At 34.6% G+C, this 20,224-nt stretch overlaps 1 protein-coding gene across 6 annotated transcripts in view; it reads right to left on the reverse strand.

Annotated features, from left to right (window-relative positions):
* Window positions 1–20,224, reverse strand: part of LOC150096516 (polyamine-transporting ATPase 13A3-like) — a 751,182-nt gene that overhangs the window by 483,478 nt on the left and 247,480 nt on the right. For all 6 annotated transcript variants that reach the window (XM_090407885.1, XM_090407886.1, XM_090407887.1 and 3 more), the window contains one exon: window positions 12,991–13,125. In XM_090407885.1, the coding sequence (XP_090264011.1) occupies window positions 12,991–13,125 (135 nt within the window). The remainder of the gene's footprint in view (window positions 1–12,990; window positions 13,126–20,224) is intronic.

Genomic DNA, 20,224 nt, shown 5'->3' on the forward strand with positions numbered 1-20,224 from the left:
TAACATAATGATGCTAACAGGTGCTAAGAGTAATGAAGAGATAAAATGGAGGTCACAAGACAGGATGGTACGATGTGCTGCTATAACTAACCAATCTTCGGATTGATGCACCAAAAAAAGAAGAAGGTTTGATGTAAAATCAGGTAAGACAAGGAGGGACATTATCTCCACTTTTATTCATCATCTAAATTGATTGCATTATGAGAGAAAGTGGTATTAAACTGATATCAGAATTGGAGATATCAACCTTAGCACTTGATGCAGATGATGCTGCACTTCTTACTACATCCTGTGCAAGTTGCCAGGATTCTGTAACTAAACTGAATAGCAATTGTTACTTTAACTAAAGTGAATAACAACTGTAACGAATTTGGCATGAAAATCAGCAATAAAAAGGTCAAAATTATGAAAATATGTAGGAATATTGAAAACTACAGCAGCTGTACTCAATGGAGAACCTACAGAACAAGTAAAATATTTCATTTATTTAAACATAATTTTCAGTGAAAATGGCAAATTAAATATGGAACAGAATAAGCAAAGCTAGTATGGTGGGCAGCAAGGTGAATAAAGCTAAATGGAATAAGAGAAATTAGTCAATACATGAAACTAACACTATACAAATACAATGTTCAAATCAGTTTTTCAAGTTAAGGATCTCAGAGTTGGATTAGAAATAAAGCACTTGATCAAAGACAAGAGAACACATATGAGAGTTCTGAGAAAAATTATGGGAGTAAGCAGATGGTATCAATGGCAGAATCATATTAAAAATGTAGTTATAAAAAAAGGAATGATAATGTTATCATTCAAGAACGTGCGAGTAGAACTAATCTAAGGTGGTATAACCACTAAAACAGAATGGCAGGTGAAAGGATAGCAAAACAGGTGCTTGATGCCATGATGGCAGGAAAAAGGTATAAAGGAAGACCAATGTCTAGGGGTATTGATTGAGTCAGAAGTGCCTTAGAAGAATGAAATGTCAGATATCACAGTATTGGAGTGCTGACAAGTCAGAGTAATTTGAGGGACATTGTTAATGGGGGTTATAATAATTTAAATTTAATCATGTAGCACTGTCATAGTAATCCAAACACTCCTTGAGGGTACATATCAGGAAATTGATGATGATGAAATGTCAATAGGTGGACACCCCATTGTACAAGTGAAATTTGCTATTATAAAGTTTTTATATTGAAGCAACTGTAGATGTGAGTATTTGGTATACTTTTATTTTCATGAAGTTTTTATACAGCATGGTAACTGGCTGTTAATGGATTTTTCTATTCATCCTATTTTTCTTTTCTTTCATCTTTTTTTCGTAACAGGTTGAACATTGACTGCTTGCATGCTACAGGATAAATACCAGTGGAATAGGTGATTATGAAAGAGTGACACAAAAGAGAATTCTAGAACGCAAACCTGTGAAACAATCAGAGAAATTTTTAGGATTAGATTTCAGCCTCCTCTATCCCCTTTGTTACAAATTGTCACACATACGTAGTCATGCCATAAATACTGTTGCAATTTCTGCACATCCCCATGCTATGCACTGAAATGTGCGAGCCCAGTTCCATTAATGTGCTGTATGCAGCCAACATTAGCATGTTTATCAGTAGAGAGAAAATTGTCTAACTGTATGGGTTAACATGCACTGGGGAGATTATAAGAACCATGTAGCTGTAATAACACTTCACAAGGTTGGAATGGCCACTGGTTATTTTCAACATGCTAAAAACACTCAGGATAAGTAGGATGTTTGTGTACCAGATTATTAACTATTATAATGATACAGAAGATGTATCTGACTGCCAAAGAACAGGTTGACCCCACTGTATTAGTATGCAACAGCTTGTGAGGGGTTGTGAAGGTACAACTCTTCTATAATCCTGTGGGGTAAAAAAAAAGTGGTGTTGCGAGAAGTGAACATTTCACAGAAAACAATGTCACGTGTACTAATTGATGACCTGGGGTGAGAGCCTATTGTCATTCTACAAGACACTTTCCTAAAATTACAACTTATAAATTACATGTGATAAAATCAAAGGCACTTCTCTGGTGGTACACGAACAAGAGACACAGAAATATCCTCTTCACAGATGAGAAGATTTTCACCACTGAAGAGTTGTTTAACTGCCAAAATGATCCAGTATATGCCCTGGATAGTCACACAGCACATATACCATAACATCCAGGATTCTGAGAAGCCATTACCCTACATCGGTGATGGTTTGGTGGGAGCGACGTAACAGGAAATCCAAGTTGCATTTCTGCAAGAAAGGGGTCAAAACTTCTGCTGAAATGTAACAAGACACCGTTCTGGAACCTGAACACCTTGTTCCACAGTAGGCAGTAAACCTTCCAACAGGACTCAGCCCCTGCACACAAGATGAGGGCCACACAACAGTGGTTGGAGGTGAATGTGCCCGACCACATATCACCATCTGACTGGCCACCTGGAAATCCCAATCTGAATCCACTGGGCTTCAAATGCACTCCGAAGTCCGGTGGACTTCTAAATCCACTGGACTTCGGAACTTGAAAGAACAGCTTGCAAGAAATGATATCCTAGCATCGTCAGCCCTGAAGGTGGATTTGAAGTGAACAGTGGTAGTGTTTCTTTCCATTGGATGTGGTGTGTGCTACCACTGATATCTGGCCTTGCAGACTTCGACGAGCATGAAGGCAAAAGACAGACATTTCAAAAAATCGAATGCTGCTACATGCACGTTATACCTGTAGTTTGTGTGTGCTGAAAGCTGTAAATAATTTACTTACAGATTAAAGGTTTATGTGCTGTTCAAGTAGTAACAGTATTTATGACTAGACTAGATAACCTCTCATCAAAAACAAACAGGTATCAACACCACAACAGTTTAAAAAAAGCAAAGTAAATTTAATAGCTTAGTTTCATATTATAAAATTTAATATTTCATAGTAAAATAAATAATAAAAATAACAAACAATAACTGATATAGCAATGCCCCAAACAGTGCAGTTAATGCATGCCAAAAATATTAAGTAAACTGAAACCAAACTGAGTGGAGCATTAATATAATGGATTTCAGTGTAATACATCTTGAACAGACAATTACTGTATTGGTGCAATATTGTACTGTAGCTAAATATTTCAATGCAATAAACACGAACAAGGACATCTAAGAACTTGTTCATGTTTTCTGCCTTAATTTTCCACACACACACACACGTGAGAATGCAATGAAATAATAGTTATTCGTTACATTCACTCCAATGCAATGAATAACTATTAATACAAAAGGTAATCAATATATTATCTTCTGATGAATATTAATATATCATATGCATTTCACACTAATTATGAACTGTATTATAGTGAAACCCATACTGTCTGAAACCATGTTATGTGAGGTATTGCTGTATTCATGATTTATAATAATTCTTCAGTCACTGTTTTATTATACAACTGCTTTGTCCAAAGAACATTTAAATACTCATTGAATTAATATCATCTACTAGAATGATAGCATCAGGTTCATCACATAATTCATCAAACTATCACTCCTCATTTGAGTTACCATTTCATATGTTTATTTCAACTTGTATAAATTTTTCTTTGCTAACCAAGATAATTCAATAACTAACCCAGAAGTCTCATACTATGTTAGCATTAGATTTCATTCGTTATACCAGCTAGCTAGTCTGTAGAATGACCATTTTAAAGCTGTACTCTCAAAAAATAAGAAATGTTAACACTTTGATTCAAAAACATCTCTTGCTGCATGGTAGAAGAAATAAGTCTAAACATATTGGTGATAGGTGATATCATATTGAAATTAAATTAATCTATCATATAATATGAAATAATAATCTAGCCAATTTGCTACACAGACAAATTAGCACACTATACATGCAATTTACAGACAAAAACTATTAGTGGGCAATAGATAGCATTGTGCATAGACAGAGGATTAAATAGTGTAGGTGCACTTCCTGTTGTGTGAAGTGCCTTCCTGTGACATCCTAATAGATGTCAACTAAAAGTTGACATCTATTAGGACTTATTGTGATTTTTTTTGTAAAAAGTTACTTCCATACTTCATTTTTAGGCTTATATGTTGATATTTTTTTACATGGGAAAATTTTGAAAATCATACTCTTGACTCAGCCACTCTTAAGTTTTCTGTATGAGATGCACAGATGATATGTTCTTTATTTGACCTCATGACACAAATACAGTAGACTTTCCTCCCTCAATGCAATAGTTAACATTCGATAAGCTCTTTTATTATGAAAGAGGAAACTAATAATAGTCTAGTCTTTCAAGACACATTAGTAACATACCTTCTGAATGGTATCCCTTTTTTTTTTTTTTATAGCATACAAGATAGAAACCTGTTCACACAGGCAGATATATTCACAAATCATCTCATCATTCCCCTCAATAATATGGAACTATAAAAGCTAACAAAGAGATCATCCCCCCCCCCCTCCAGGAAGGTTTCTCTAACAGTTGAACTCAACCAACAACTCAAATATATGCTACACCTTTCTGCTGGATGGCTACAGCTGCTACAGAATCGACAGAATACTTAATCGCCACCCCCCAATCCTTAACCTTCTCTTCACAAAGATTATACGCTGGTGTCCAAAATCTAAAGACAAACAATTTCTGAAGATTACAACTGCCAATTCAGATAATTTAGCTTATGGCAATTTGTATAACTGGTAATTTTGAGTAGAAAGTAGGTACACATTTGGGTCACATGGTAGCACACAACAGAATAAAGTACAAACGGCTGTGCTAAGCAAATGTGTTTGAAGACAGCTTTTTACATGAAAGAAAAAAGTTGCAGAGTTAGATGTCTTGTAATGTCTCAAAGACATCATCTAGATGATTTTATGCAGGGAAGAATTATTCAGAATTACTGATATTGCCAGAGTTTGAAATCTCATAGAGCATTGTAACCAGGCTCTGGACAGCATTTCAAACCAATGGAATGTGTTCCAGACATTTCCTAAGAGGTTGCCCTTGCTCTACCACAGAGCATGAACACAAATTTTTGGTTGTAACAGCAAAACATAATCAATGCACAAGGGCAGGTCAGCTCCATTCAAGCACAGGTATCTGGATATATGTCTATATGCCTGAAGGCCATTTGGCATAGGCCTGTACTCTGCATCCTTACAATATATTGTAGAGCATGTTTTCAGTGGTGCTGTATGCATAAAAATTGGATAAAATACCAATGGGCTTTACAGATGAAAGTTGTTTTAGTCTTCCCTCCAATAATAGATGACACTTGATCTGGCATGAGACTGGTATTGCTTACCATTGCAAGAATGTTCTTGAAAGGGATAGCAGCTACAAGTACTGGAATAAGGAACTATGACTGGTGAAGAATATTGCAACAAAGTTCTTCAACATCATGTTCAATTCTTCTTCCATGGTGTTGTAGACAAAGAATTCAGTGGAGATACTTCTAGAGACCAAGAATATTAATCAAATTGAGTGGTAGCATGCTCGTCAGATCTCAACCCCAGAGAACATGTTTGGGATGCAATAGGAAGATTAATTGCTATTCGAAATGCCCCTCCAGAAAACAAGAAAGGCCTTATCCTTGTTCTGAAAGAGGAGTGGGCCAGTTTGCCTCAAGAACTCTTGAATCACTTGGTGCTAAGGATGGTACAATGTTGTGAAACCTGCATTGCAATTTAGGGTATACATGCAATGAGATAGGGAGTTATTTGTTGATATAAGGCATCAAAGCCTTATATAAAAAATGAGTGATCTTTTCCCAGTGTTCTGTGAGAACATGAACAGACATCAAGGCCTGACTTGATGTCTGTTTTTTGTGGGTGTCATCACTATTGTGTTGTCCTCACATTTTGAACTTATTCTATCCAGGATATGTAATCTTTTGCCATAGGTACAGTAGATATTATAGTTATCAAATTATTTCTAGAAGGCAATACTGTCTTTCAGTAATCATAAAAGGCTTTGAAGTATCTGAGACCTGATGCCACATATTGTAGTCTAGAAACTAATCATCGCAATTCCCACTAGAGTATAGCAGTACTATCTCCCACAAAGAGGATAGACCATCTAGAAATTTAATGACTTTTTTTTTTTGGTGTCTGGTGAACATTATACATACTAGTTTCCTTGCCAATGTTTTTTTTTTTTAATTATCTAAATACGCTTCTTTAAGTTGTTTTCTAGCTATCTTATTCATCAAGATATTGTTACAAGAAAAATGACAGTGAAATATGTCATGTTTTTGGGTTTTTTTAATCAAATATTTCTAATGAAAATATCATGATAATTACCTTCATCATCAAATCAGATTTTAAGAGCAGGACATATGCTTAGCTATTTTAATATAATACTTAGAAGTTATGCCCCCCCCCCACAACAATTTTTATGCTGGTTCATATCCCTAAAGTACGAGGTGTGACAATTTAATTCCCAGAATGCACCTGTGAAAAACCTACATTCAGAACTATACATTACTGTTGCCTTCGAAGCAGTCCCCTTGTGCATTTATACACTGGTTTAGATAGTGTTCCCATTCTCGGAAATAGACCTGGAACTCTTTTTCTGGAATACTCTCGAGTTCCTTTATTACATTATCCTGATATTAGTGATGACAAAATCTCTGTCCTTTTAGCACAGTCTTTAATTTTGGAAACAGCCAGAAACCATAGGGAGCTAAGTTGGGTGAATAAGCAGGATGACCTAATTCAATAATCAATTTTTTGTCAGAAACTCTACCATGATGAGCGTGCTATGGCTTGGCGCATTGTCATGATGGATGATCCACTTGTCAGGCCACAATTGAGGTCATTTTCTCCAGACAGAAACTCTTAATCTTTTCAGCATTTCTAAATAGCATTGCTGATTGACTGTTTGTCCCGGTTCAATGAATTCATAGTGGACTTTCCCCTTGTGATCAAAGAAACACCAACATGGTCTTAAACTGCGAACGTCACTGCTTTTTTTTTTTTTTTTTTTTGGATGTGGCATACTCTGGGTTTTCCACTGCATGCTCTGGTGTTTTGTTTCGGGATCATACTAGCAGCACCAGGTTTGGTTGCCCGTAATTACTCTGAGAAACATGCTTATTTGCAGAAAGATCAATCCCAACTTTAACCCACCGCTGCTTTTGTTTGTTCATCAAGATCCAAGGCACAAACTTCACAGAAATCTTTCATATACCCAATTCTTCAGTTAAAATTACCCACTGTTTCTCGATTCATTCAATTCATCAGCCATTAATCGCACACTTAATGATCTGTCAAACTATACCAAATCTCGCACTCTGTTCACATTTGTGTCCGTCATTTTTGTTTCTGGCTGCACACTTCCAGGGTCGTGATTCACATCTTCTCGCCCATCTCTGAATCATTTCTTATGCCACTCAAAGACACTTTACTTTTCAAAGCTTCCACACCATATGCCACTTTCAACAGCTCCAACATTTCAGTAGCAGTTTTGCTGATTTTCATACAAAATTTGATGTTAGCACGTTGCTCCAAATTTCGATCACACATTTTTACACCATAGTTTACACACAGATCTCTATGTTTTTGCGACAGCCAATGCATAAACCTCAAGCCGATAGAGCCATGACTCTATCGGCTTGAGGTTTATGCATGCATTAGTTAAAAGATATACAAACATGATTACTCACTTAACTCCAAACAAATCACCACACGGGCAATACGGAATTAAATTGTCACACCTCGTATATATACCAAATAACCGACAATATTTTGTGCTATTAATTCTAATACCAGGATATGGTTCAGCACAACAGCAATTCCAGTATGACTTGTATTTGTCAAACTGCTGATGTTATCGATCTGAGAATATTTTTTTTAAATACAGTACTTCCTTGATTTATGCTGGAGTTATGCTCCTAGAGATGCCAGCATACAAGGTATATCAAATTGTAAAAAACTCAAATTATATCTTTTAATGAGATGCATTCCATGTGCACAAAAACTGAGACTCTTTCATGCAATAACACAAAAATTTTAATATTATTATTATTATACAGGAATATCCATGGAGTCAGAAGACTCATCGGGGGTCACACTAGACACTGTTTGCACAGTACCTATCATACCTGTACTTTAACCAATTCATTGATGAAGCAATCCCTAACCACCTCTGGAAACATATTCTACACATTCATCACAAACCAAGAAAAATATGTGTGCTAAATCCTTGCTAATGACAGACACAAAGTTTCAACTGGTGAACCTTGTTCTCTCATTTCTTGCCATGTACTGAAAAAGCCTTAAGTGTCAATCCTATAAAACCATCATCATATTCCTGACATGTACCCTCAAGGGGTGTACGCAACATGATAGTACTACATGAAACACTTACATTATTATTAACTTCCTAATTACAATTTTCCTCCAAATCAATCTGTTACCTGTCAAGATTGCAACATTATCGGATCTTATATTTCTATCTTCTAAGGTACTTTTTACTGTAAAAATCCAACTATATCTTGGTCTTCCTCTGGGTCTTTTTCCTGCCAACCTGGCAGAGAACACTTCTGCTAATATTTCCTCTCCCATTGTGTTGAAGTGACCATACCACCTGAGATTAGCTCTACTAACAAATTCCTGGATTATGCTAACAATGTCCAGTTCTTTCCTAATATCCTCACATTTTTAACATGTCATTGCTATTGATGCCATCTGTTCACATCCCCTAATCATTCTCAGTACTTTCATATCTGCGGTCTCTAGTCTTTGGTCAAGTGTTTTATTTTTAACCCAGTCTCAGATCAATATGTTAAATTGGTTTGAACACTGTCTTGTATACGGCTAATTTAGTGTTTTGACTAATTTAAACTTATTCCATATAAATTTATTCAGTTGACTTCCTACCATACCAGCTTTGTTGATTCTTTGTCTATTTCCATATTTAATTTACCATCTTCACTAAAAATTGTGCCGAAATAGCTGAAATGTTTATCTTGTTCCACAGGTTCTCCATTCACAACACAGTTGACATTTTCAATGATTCTGCCTATTTTCATTGTCTTTGTCTTTTTATTGCTGACCTTCATACCATATCTATTACAACAGTTATTCATTGTAGTCAGGGAATCTTGTAGACTTGTAGCAGACTTATTTAGAAGTATAACATCATCTGCATAAAACAAAGAGCTGAGATTAATATCTCCAGTTTTGTGATCCATATAGATAATGAATAACAGAGGGGATAATGCATTCTTATCTGACACCAAACTTAACAACTTTCACTTACAACTCAAATAAAGAAGTATTGTTTGATATAATGCCCCAATGACACCATACAACTGTAGCATTATGAATAGCTTCTCTCTTGGCACCTTGTCATATGCCTTTTCCAGATCGACAAAACTTAAATACAGATCTTTGTTATATTCCCATGATTTCTCAACTATTTGTGGTAAAGTTAAAATCTGATCCTGACATGCTATTTGGCATGAATCCAGCTTGTTCTTCACCAAGCTTCCCTTCCACAATCCTTCTCAACCGTTTTTCAAGTATACTTGCATAAATCTTACCAGGAACACTCAGTAGGGAAATACCTCTGTAATTCCCGCATTCAGTTTTCTTTCCCTTTTTATATATGGGTACTATGAGAGTTCTACTCCAATCATCAGGAATTCATCCCTCTTGCCAGGCTTTCTTCAGACAAGTAAACATGCAGTGCAGTCACTGTAAGACTTTTATACCTCCACACTTCAGCATTTCTGGTCGAATATCATCTACTCCTGCTGCCTTTCCACATTTCAAGCCTTTGATGGCTTTTTCTACTTCAAGTGTGGATATGTGTTCCTGACTGTATGCCTGTTGAGTGTTTTTTTTACCACTGTGCTGTCTTCACTGCTTGTTTCATTTAGCAATTTTTTGAAGTAATTACTCCATATTTCAAGGATATCTTTTTCTCCAGTTTTTATTTCACCTTTATCATTTTTTTTATATTTATATTCTCTAAGAACAAAGTGGAGCTACCAAATTCCAAAATCTCTTTACCCTTATTTTGAATACCTCCTGCCATTAGTATGTTCTCCAGTTTAGTTCTCCTTTCATAAATAAACAAACATTTTAAACATGACCACTATATACATGCATTGAAATCACATTTATTTTAATATGCACCTGTATAATGGATAGTAAATAGGTACACATTACTGATGAGAGGAAGCTCCTGGTTGTGGATCATTGGGATAGACTGGATTATCATCATCTGTCATATTTGGATCAGCTGGAGGCTTTCTAATTTCTTTTTAAATAAGAAAGAAAGTTTGTTTACATTTCTTGGTGCTTCCTTTCCTGCCACACTGAACTGACTCCTCTTCTCATAGAACAGCTTCATTCCCCATCAGGATTGATGTCGTCTAGCCTTTGCAAGTACATATCAATCTCAGCCAAAATTTGCTGAAAGTCATGGGAGTTTATAGATCGTAAAACAGGATTTTCATATTTTTGCTGCTGCTCTTCCCCAGTTAAATGTGCAGCCAAATCTCCAAGTTCTTCATCTGTAAGAGACTGAGAATGGCTCTCCAATGCACTCGCATAGGCTCAATTTTGTCAAGCCCACCATTTCCTGAACAACTGCAATAATTTCATTTGCAATCTGTTGCACTTTCTCAAATTTCTGGAAATCATGTACACTCTCAAGGCTACATATTTCACCACATTTTATTCACACTAGTTGAAGTGACCCCTTTCCAAGAAACATTAATGTTGTTGTCCTTCAAGATATCATATGACCGTCTATATTCTTTGACATGTTGCAGTTGTCAATTTCTGTAATATCTCCCTAAATATTTGCAAAAGGTAATAAGTAAGTTTTTAAATTTGCTGTGATGGCCTGGTCCATTGGTTGTAAAAGAGAGGTGGTGTTTGGCAGCAGGAATTATCTCTTCAACGGATGCCCTGGGACATTTCTCAACAACAGTAGTGCCCTCCTTACATACCATTGTTGTTTTGTACACTTATGTTTGTCATATCAGTGATATAACTGTGGGACAAAAATGATCTCCATACAAGTCCAAGTCTGTGAAGATATATTGTGTCATCCAAGCCCTTCTGTATGAAGTCCAAATGACTGGTACATCTGCTTTGAGCTCCATCATATGGCTTCAATTTTACAGTTCCTGAAACATTTCTACCAAAAAAAGAGTTAAATGTCCTAGGTGGTTTAAAACCAGGTGCTTGTTTCTCTTCACAGGAAATAAAAATTCTTAACACCATCTTTTTCCAATAAAGGCTAATCTTTTCAACATTGAAAAAAAGATTTGGGGAGAGATATTCATTTCCCATATGAGTCACTGAAGATATGCCCTTTTCTGCTTCTTCATTAACACTGGCAGACTTACCTCTTACCTCTTATTTTTATATTGTAAATTTGAGTTCACTACCAGCTCCTTCTTTTTATGTCATCAAACTTTTTTTTTTATCACAATTAACACTTTTTTGTGAGAGAAATGGTTCTTTCATTTAACTCATCAACTACAATGAGTAACTATTCCAGTTTTCAATTCATAGGACTATGTGAGTACTGAGAGTTGAAGCAGTTTCAATGTTCTTTTTATCAGCATTTTTCACATTTGTTGTTCAAAGCAGAGGAGAAACAATCAGCTCACTACAAAAACAGTAAAATATTACTGCCCACCTTCCATTATACTAATTTCCATCTTTTGTTCTGAAATTTGCAACATTCTTTTAGCAACGTTCTTACCGGCAGTTTTGCTTCAGCTTTTACAACTAGAGTAGGTGCCCTCCCTCAATGAGTCTTTGAACTCCTTGGAGGTGTCATATAATAATAATAATAATAACTGACCATAGTTCCAGTTTCATTTTATGAAAAAATTCATTAAAAAGGCACAATGTTGAAGCACAGTATACACCTCTATAATGCAACACAGATATTATAAATATAGTATAGTGTTCAAGTTCCCAAATTAAGTTTTCAAATAAATTCACTATTAAGTAAAGAGCCACTACTGTACACAACAGTTATTTATGACACAATGCTCGGTCTGCCTAGTACCACTAACAGCAACTATTTTTGGTGGTCACAACACAGAATAGAATTTTCAGAATTTTTGAGGATAACTATGGAAATTATTAGAAAATTCTCAAACTAGCAAATATTCAAATTGGCATAAATTAAGTGTCTACTATATTCTCAAATGCTGAGAATATGCCAATATCTATATAGACAAAGAGAGTTTGATTATAGAATTAATAAATTTTTTATTAACGTAAAAATATTAATAACAAATTAACATTTTTACGTTTAATATTAATCAATGAAAGAAAGTCAAAAACTTTGTGGCTTTTCTGATGCATAGCATGCATCTGAAAAGCAAATTAAAAAGAAATGGTCATAAAAAAAAAGGAGGTGTGTATTTTATTCTTTCAAAAGCCCAAGCAAAGACTTTGAAAGAATGAAATTAAGATTTCTTCTGCTAAAACAACTGAACTCCATGCAAATGTTTTACTTTACGTTAATGTTATTTTACTTTTGGCAGGTGGAGAAAAGCAGTTGATGGGCCAGATTAGCAAGTCAGTAGAAAAGAATAAATTTTTTTTTTCTTAATCATTATGAGTTATTACTTTTACTATTCAAGCTCATGACATCAAAAGATATTAGAAATTAGATAATTTCGTTTTCCCATTTCCTTTCAGAAAACACTGTCTGATCTCATACAAATAATTAAAGAGCTGTACAGAGTGTATCATGAAACATCATTTCATTAAGTTTATGTAGAGCAATGAAAAGAAATAAATAACAGGAACTCTTTTAGACAAGAGATCCATTTAACATAAATTAATACATTTTAATTTTTTGTTTTATTTTAAAACAGTTCCATCTCACAATAACCAGAACATTAACTGAAGTACTGAACTCATCATGTGCATATATATACATATATATATATAAAATTTGCAAATTCAAAGCAATTCAGAAGAATCAATTGACCTTACCCTGCGAATCTGATACACACTTGTGGCAAGTGAAATGGCTGACATGACAATGATGCAAGATGCATAGTAGACATAGTTATCTAAATACCAAATAATTACAGAAAATACTTGGAAAATATAAAATGGTTCTAGAACCTACAATGGAGAAGAAAAAAAAATTAATAAATATATGGCATTTAATATTCCAGTGCATAGAAAAATTAGCTCAAAATATATAGTTAAGCAATTTTATTACCAAATTTGAGTATGTTGCTAAAATATGAGAGCAGGGCAAGGAAAATGGGTGAACAGCTAAGGAAAATGCAATGATTATGAATTGTATAATAGTTTCTGTATGAAAGTTTTCAGTGTGCAAGATAAATTTTACAATCAGTACATAGCAGGAAAGGAGAGAACAAAGGATCTCCTGGAAATTGTGTAACAGTGTGGTTAACAAGGTTAAGAGTGTGATAATTCAAGGTCACTGAATTAACTCACAGCCTCAAGGTAAGTATATGGAACATACTGTAATAAGCAATCAACTGAGAGCCAAATGGCTAAACCTCGAGATAGGTAGAATGAAATCAATCTGCTCATAAGGATGGCAACTCATCCATTTGCAGATCCATTCCCAGTTATGTCTTTAAAAATAAATAGCAAATAATCCTCCGAGATGAGTCTTTGACTCCATGGGGTCTTGAGATAATAATAATAATAACCCTCATTCAAACATGCACAAGAAAATTGCACGACAGGGTCTATGTTGAATTTAATGTATATCTCTGGCATATTTATTTCTGTAGAAGGTATACATGTTTCTGTAGAAGGATAACATAGATTATTTTAAAAGAATTCAATATTCTTCTATTTTAAGTATTTGCCTGCTCTTTTGACAACAATCTGTTGTCAAAAGAGCAGGCAAATGAACATACATGGGCTGAATGTGTACCATCCAAATTCTTGGGATTTTTTTATGCCACCATTATTGTTATCATTAGGATAGTTGATCAAAATTTTGCAAGCTTCTTTAAATTTGTTGTTCCCATAACTTTTAATAAGGAACGCTGATCAACGTGTAATAACCATGAAAGAAAGAATTGACAATTGTTCTTTTTCTTTCACTTGAGTAAGGAGGTATCAATTTTTCTATGGAAGTATCTAGAGGCTTGTGTGTGTGTGTGTGTGTGTGGTGATCTTGCCATTACTTGGAAAATTTGAAGAAATATCTCGGGAGGAATTTTGATAAATGATGCAATTTATACACCACAAAGAGAAGCAGGTGTGATCACAGCATTGGAATATGCTACAATGGTGAGAAGGAACAGTTATATATATATGTCCTTTTTGATGTTTGCTTTAATGTTTTAGCATTATCAACCCACACTAGGTATTGCAGTTTTAAGTTTCCTCTTTTGCTTTCTAAAATGAGATGTTCTGCTCTGTCTTTATTTTATTTTCATATTTCCAGTTTTGGCATACTCATATATTAAAGTTGAATGGAATCAAGGGACACTTGAATTTGAAGACTCCAACAGTTTGAATCAGTCACTAAAACATCTCAAAGGAAGCAGTATAAGAATCCTTGCTTTTTAATATTATATTGCCATTGATGCCATCTGCTCATGCCCCTAATCTTTCTCAGGACTCTCATATCTGCAGTCTTTGGTCAAGTGTTTTACTTCTGACCCAGCTCTCAGATCAATAAATTAAAATTGGCTTGAACACTGTCTTCTATACAGCCAATTTAATGTTCTGACTAATTTCTCTCTTATATCATATAAATTTTTTCAGTTGTCTATTTCCATATTTAATTTACCATATTCACTAAAAATCATGCCTAAGTAACTGAAATGTTTTACTTGTTCTATAGGTTCTCCATTCACAAATGCAGTTGATATTTTCAATGCTTCTGCCTATTTTCATTTCTTTGTCTTGTTATTGCTGATCTTCATACCATATCTATTACAACAGTTATTCAATTTAGTCAAATTTAGGAATTTTTTTTGAATTTTTGAAAATTCCTAAAATTTAGTCAAATTTTAGGAATTTAACAGATTTATTTATAAGTATAACATGATCTGCATAAAGCAAAGAGCTGAGATTAACATCTCCAGTTTTGATATCAAATTTAGTACCGTTTTCCTTCATAATATGATCCATATAGATAATGAATAACAGAGGGGATAATGTACATTCTTATCTGACACCAGATTTAACAACTTTGACTTACAACTCAAATAAAGACTAAGTATTGCTTGATATAATGCCCCACTGACACCATACAACTGTAGCGTTTTGAATAGCTTATCTCCTGGCACCTTGTCATATGCCTTTTATGTCTTTTTCAGATCTACAAAACTTAAATATATATCTTTGTTATATTCTCATGATTTATCAACTATTTGTCATAAAGTGAAGATCTGATCCTGACAGCCTCTATTTGGCCTTAATCCAGCTGGTTCTTCACCAAGCTTTACATCCACAATTCTTCTCAACCATTTCTCAAGTATACTTGCATAAATCTTGCCAGGTACACTCAGTAGTGAATTACCTCTGTAATTCTCACATTTAGTTTTATTTCCCTTTTTATATACAGGTACTATAAGAGCTCTACTCCAATCATCCAGAATTCGTTCCCTCTGTCCAGGCCTTCTGAACTATGCAGTGCAGCCACTGTAAGACTTTTATACGGCCATGTTTGAGCATTTCTGATTGAATATCATCTACTTCTGCTGCCTTTCCACATTTCAGGCCTTTGATGGCTTTACTTCAAGTATGGTTATGTGTTCCTGATTTCATGCCTGGTCAGTGTTTTTTTTTTTTTTTTTATCACTTTGCTATCACTGCTTGTTTCATTTAGCAATTTTTCAAAGTAATTACTCCATACTTCAAGGATATCTTTTTCTTCAGTTTTCATTTAACCTTTATCATCTCTAATTCCTTTAACAGCACTCTTTCCTCCATTTCTGAGCTTATTCAAGAACCTCCAGAATATCTTGCCACCTTCTTAATATTTATTTTCTATGTTCTTAGCAAAGTCTTCCCATGACTTCTGTTTAGCTTGTTTTACACAGTATTTAGCTTTCTTACATTTGTCTCTGTATTCTCTAAGAGCACAAGCTGACTTATTTGCAGGAACTTTTGATATGCTTTCTTCTTTAACTTCACTGCCTCTTTAACTTTCTGTGTCCACCATGGAGTTCTGATTTTTCTATCCTTGCAGGCAACCTTACCACATGGCTGAATCAATCAGTGTTTTCTTCAGGGCTTGCCACTGAATCTCCAAGGTTTGGAGATACAGTTTGTAAATTTTAGGTAATCCATATTACACCCTGAAACTCATAATAGGTGATAATGAACCCTTCCGCATTTAAATTACTCAAACAATTAGCAAAATCTTTAATATCATTTAATGACTATCCTTATATTAAAAAACTACCCATTTTAAATCTGTGATACAAAATGTGTTAAATAATTGTGGTCAGTTTTGACATCACTTACTTATTCACCAATGTGAATAACGTAACAATTAGAAATGTCCTCTTCTAGATCTTCCAAATATTTTCCATTTTACCATCTACAATAGTGTCTCCACTTTGAAAAGCAAGATATATACAACAAAAGAGAGGAGGGGAGACAACCATATGTTCTCTTCTCAACTAGCTAATTTGTAAAACAAGCTCTTGATTCTTCCACTCTTAAACCTTCTATTTCACTAAGAAACATTGATGAAATATTATGCATTTCGTCACATGACTCAGATATGTTACTCTTTCTTTCTCCACATAAATAATGAGCACCCCTCCCACAATCCAGTTTATTACTATAATTAAAAAGGAAAACAATGATCTGGCTTTGTAGACACTTTTATCAAGTGTTCATAATGATATACTTTCTAGATATAAACATTTCCATCTTTTGTGATCTCTTCCAGAGCAATATGGTATTATAAAAATGCTAGTAAAGAGAGCTATCATCAATCTCTGTCCTAACCACGCTTCTCTCTCTCTCTCTCTAGGCTGAACTTAACAACATTCATTATCCTTCTTAACTAATGGTTACAATTCTAATAAAAGTAACAAACTTATTCCTCATTCTCACATCCCTTTCAACATATAAATTACAGTTACATTATTACAATCCAATAAATCCAAACCACTTAAAAAAAAAAATTTCAAAGAATTATCTCAGGACTGCTTTTAAATTACATATAAAGCAGATTACTCTTATCTACATCCCTTAGTAGGTATATATTAGGTTCCTTGTTCTTGCAACTTCTCGTATTATGGTCAAACCAGAAGATATGCTAACATATCCATGAGAAAGAATATAAGGAAAATATCCGCCATCAAATTTATTGTCGGTCAGGTCTAGCAGATCATGCCTTGAATACCATCAACAGACAAAAAGTTTGGTAAATCTTAAAAACCAACCCAACCTCAATAAGTATGATTGTGCAAAAATCCTCAAGACATGGGAAACAATAACTTTTAGACTTCCCACCCAACACTTAAACCTACAAAAGCAAACAGAACGCATCCCTATATTTGCTTCTGTAGGTATCCTGATATGTAACCTCAAGGAGTGTACAGGATACTATGACAGTAATACAAAATTCCTACTGACACTTTTCCTTAAATTCAGTATTATTTGAGAACACTCCAATAATGGCAGACCTTACATTTCCATCTTTTTTGTTGGAAGTTTTCTTCCACTTGGTTAGACTATAATAAATTTAGTTTAATCCTTTATCAAGTGTAAGCAAACAAAGTTTGTGCCTGAAATATCTTCAGGACTGAGGCAACTTGTGGTAAAGGTGGACTAAGCTCTCATCACTTGTCTTAGTATCTACCATAATGCAAAACACATCTCCTTGCAGACATGTATAATACTATGCATTAAGGGAAGGGCCACTACCCAAACTGGTTTCGACATTTATTGAGGTCTCGTCAGTGGGAGCCAGACCCAGAGGTGGTGATACTAAGGTGGAAGTAATGGAGAAGTCATATTTATATATACGAATTGCCAAAAGGTGTCTCACCTTATTATTAAATTACTCTTGATTTAGAGAAAGATTTGTAAAATTCGATGCAGTAGAAATTTTCCTTTTTCTTGCATCGATTTTTACAGAGGTTGCAACTCGTAAATACGTCAACTAACTTTGTATTAACATTGCAAATAAGCCCATGTATTTAACCCCAAGGAATTAACATGTAAGATTGTACAAAAACAGAAAATGTCTAAATTGTAAGGTTCAAGGACAATGCCTTAGAAATCGGCATAGTATTGACATCGAAACTGTATATAAATGTAAGTGAATTTTAATGTGCTCGGAGTCAGCCTGATACCACCTCCAAGGTCAGTGGTAAAAGGGCAGTATGTTTCTGAAGTAGTTCCACCTTCTTGAAGATAGAATTAAGCATGTATATTCGGTGAGAACTAAAAGCGAGCTTTAATGTGAAGGTCAAGATAGTTTGTGTGGGAATGTTCGGGGCCTCGACCCTTCATCCAGAGACCTGAGAAAATTGTATAAAGGTCATCTAGGAATGAAAGGGAAAAAAAAAAGGAGGAAGAGAGGAAGAGAAGAGAGAACTTCAGAAGAAATCAATTCGCAGTGTTCGTCAATCCAGTTGAAGTCGCGAGGGACAGTCATGGGAGCCGAGAAACTACCAAAGGAGAAGAGAAGCAGGACCAGCATGCATTGCCAATAGGACAGTCTGCTACGTGCCTTGATCGTCAGACTCCCTTCGGCCGATTCATAGACATTGAGAAAAATGTGCTCCAGGCCCATGCGAGTCATCCCAAGTGAGATGACAGAATCTCTGCGTGGAAGTCAAAACCCAAAATGGATGAGAAGCCAAAGGAACCTAATAAGGATCTAGGAACAGGTGCACAATAGAACTTTCACAGCTGTGACTTCAAGTGTTTGATCAGCTGTTTTATGTGAGTTAATTTCATTGTGTTTGCTTATGTTATGTGAAACTGTCTAAGAAGGGCTGATAAATTTCTTTCAGTGTTGATATAACTAGTCTAAGAATAGTTTTTACAGTTATAGTTAGAATTACTATTTACAAGTAACAGAGCATGATATTCCTTGAATTGTAATGGGCTGATAGTTTTTTGATTGTAGATATAATACGTTGCATGACTCCGTGCATTTTCTAAATGTTAATTTGATGAAGTATTAAGCTTAAAGTGGAGTTAAGAGAGAATCTTTCCCTATTGTTTGATTATGTATAATTACTGTTTAGTGTAAATAAATATGTTTGTTTTGTTTACAAAGTGTGCCACCTGATCTTTATGCACGAACATAAACACGAACCTGTGAGCGAAGGAATTTAATGTTAGCCATGACTGTTTAATGTTAAGAAGGGCTTTAGGATAATTTCAAAGTGAACTTACTGGAAGTATTATTATATCTTATACCACAAGGAGAGCAATGGTGGCACATTCAATTAATCTAAATAAATTTCCAGAGTTCTCCTGGTATAGGAAAAATACTAAAATTAGAGTAAAGTTTATAAAGAATAGGAAGTTGAAGTATTAAAGGATAAAGAGTTAAAAGTGCAGTAGAGATAAATTAATAAAAGTAAGAATAGAGTAGAGAAGAATAATAAGAGAAATTAATTAAAGTAGAGAATATAGTTAGAAAGAAGATTAATTAATAATAGAAAATAAAGAATATAGAGAAATATTACAATGGCACAGCCGACAGGATAAAATCCACAATAATTAGGTTAAATTATTTGGATTGAAACAGTTTAGAATAAAGATCAAGGCGACAAAAAAAAATAAGAAAATATATATTCAGAAATTTTAATTGTAAAGCATGAATGTGGATAACATGAATTCGGAAGCTACAAGTAGTAGCTTTACTCTGGATTTAGAGAAAGATGTTGGAAGTTGGAGGCTTCCACTGACGAGACCTCAATAAAGGTCAAAACTGGTCTGGGTAGTGGCCCTTCCCTAAATACATAGCATTATACATGTCTGCAAGGAGATGTGCTTTGCATTATGGGAGATACTAAGACAAGTGATGAGAGCTTAGTCCACTTTTACCACAAGTTATCTCAGTCCTGAAGATACTTCAGGTGCAAACTTTGTTTGCTTACACTTGGAGAAAGGATTAAACTAAATTTACTGTAGCCTAACCAAGTGGGAAAAAACTTCCAATGTCTTTCTCTAAATCTAGAGTAATTTAATAATAATGTGAGACATCTTTTGGCAATTCATATAGGTAAATATGACTTCTCCA

This window comes from Typopeltis vanoorti, chromosome 18 (genome assembly GCF_054136105.1).
Source record: "Typopeltis vanoorti isolate ZY-2024b chromosome 18, IOZ_Tvanoo_1.0, whole genome shotgun sequence".
Taxonomy (NCBI): Eukaryota; Metazoa; Arthropoda; class Arachnida; order Uropygi; family Thelyphonidae; genus Typopeltis; species Typopeltis vanoorti.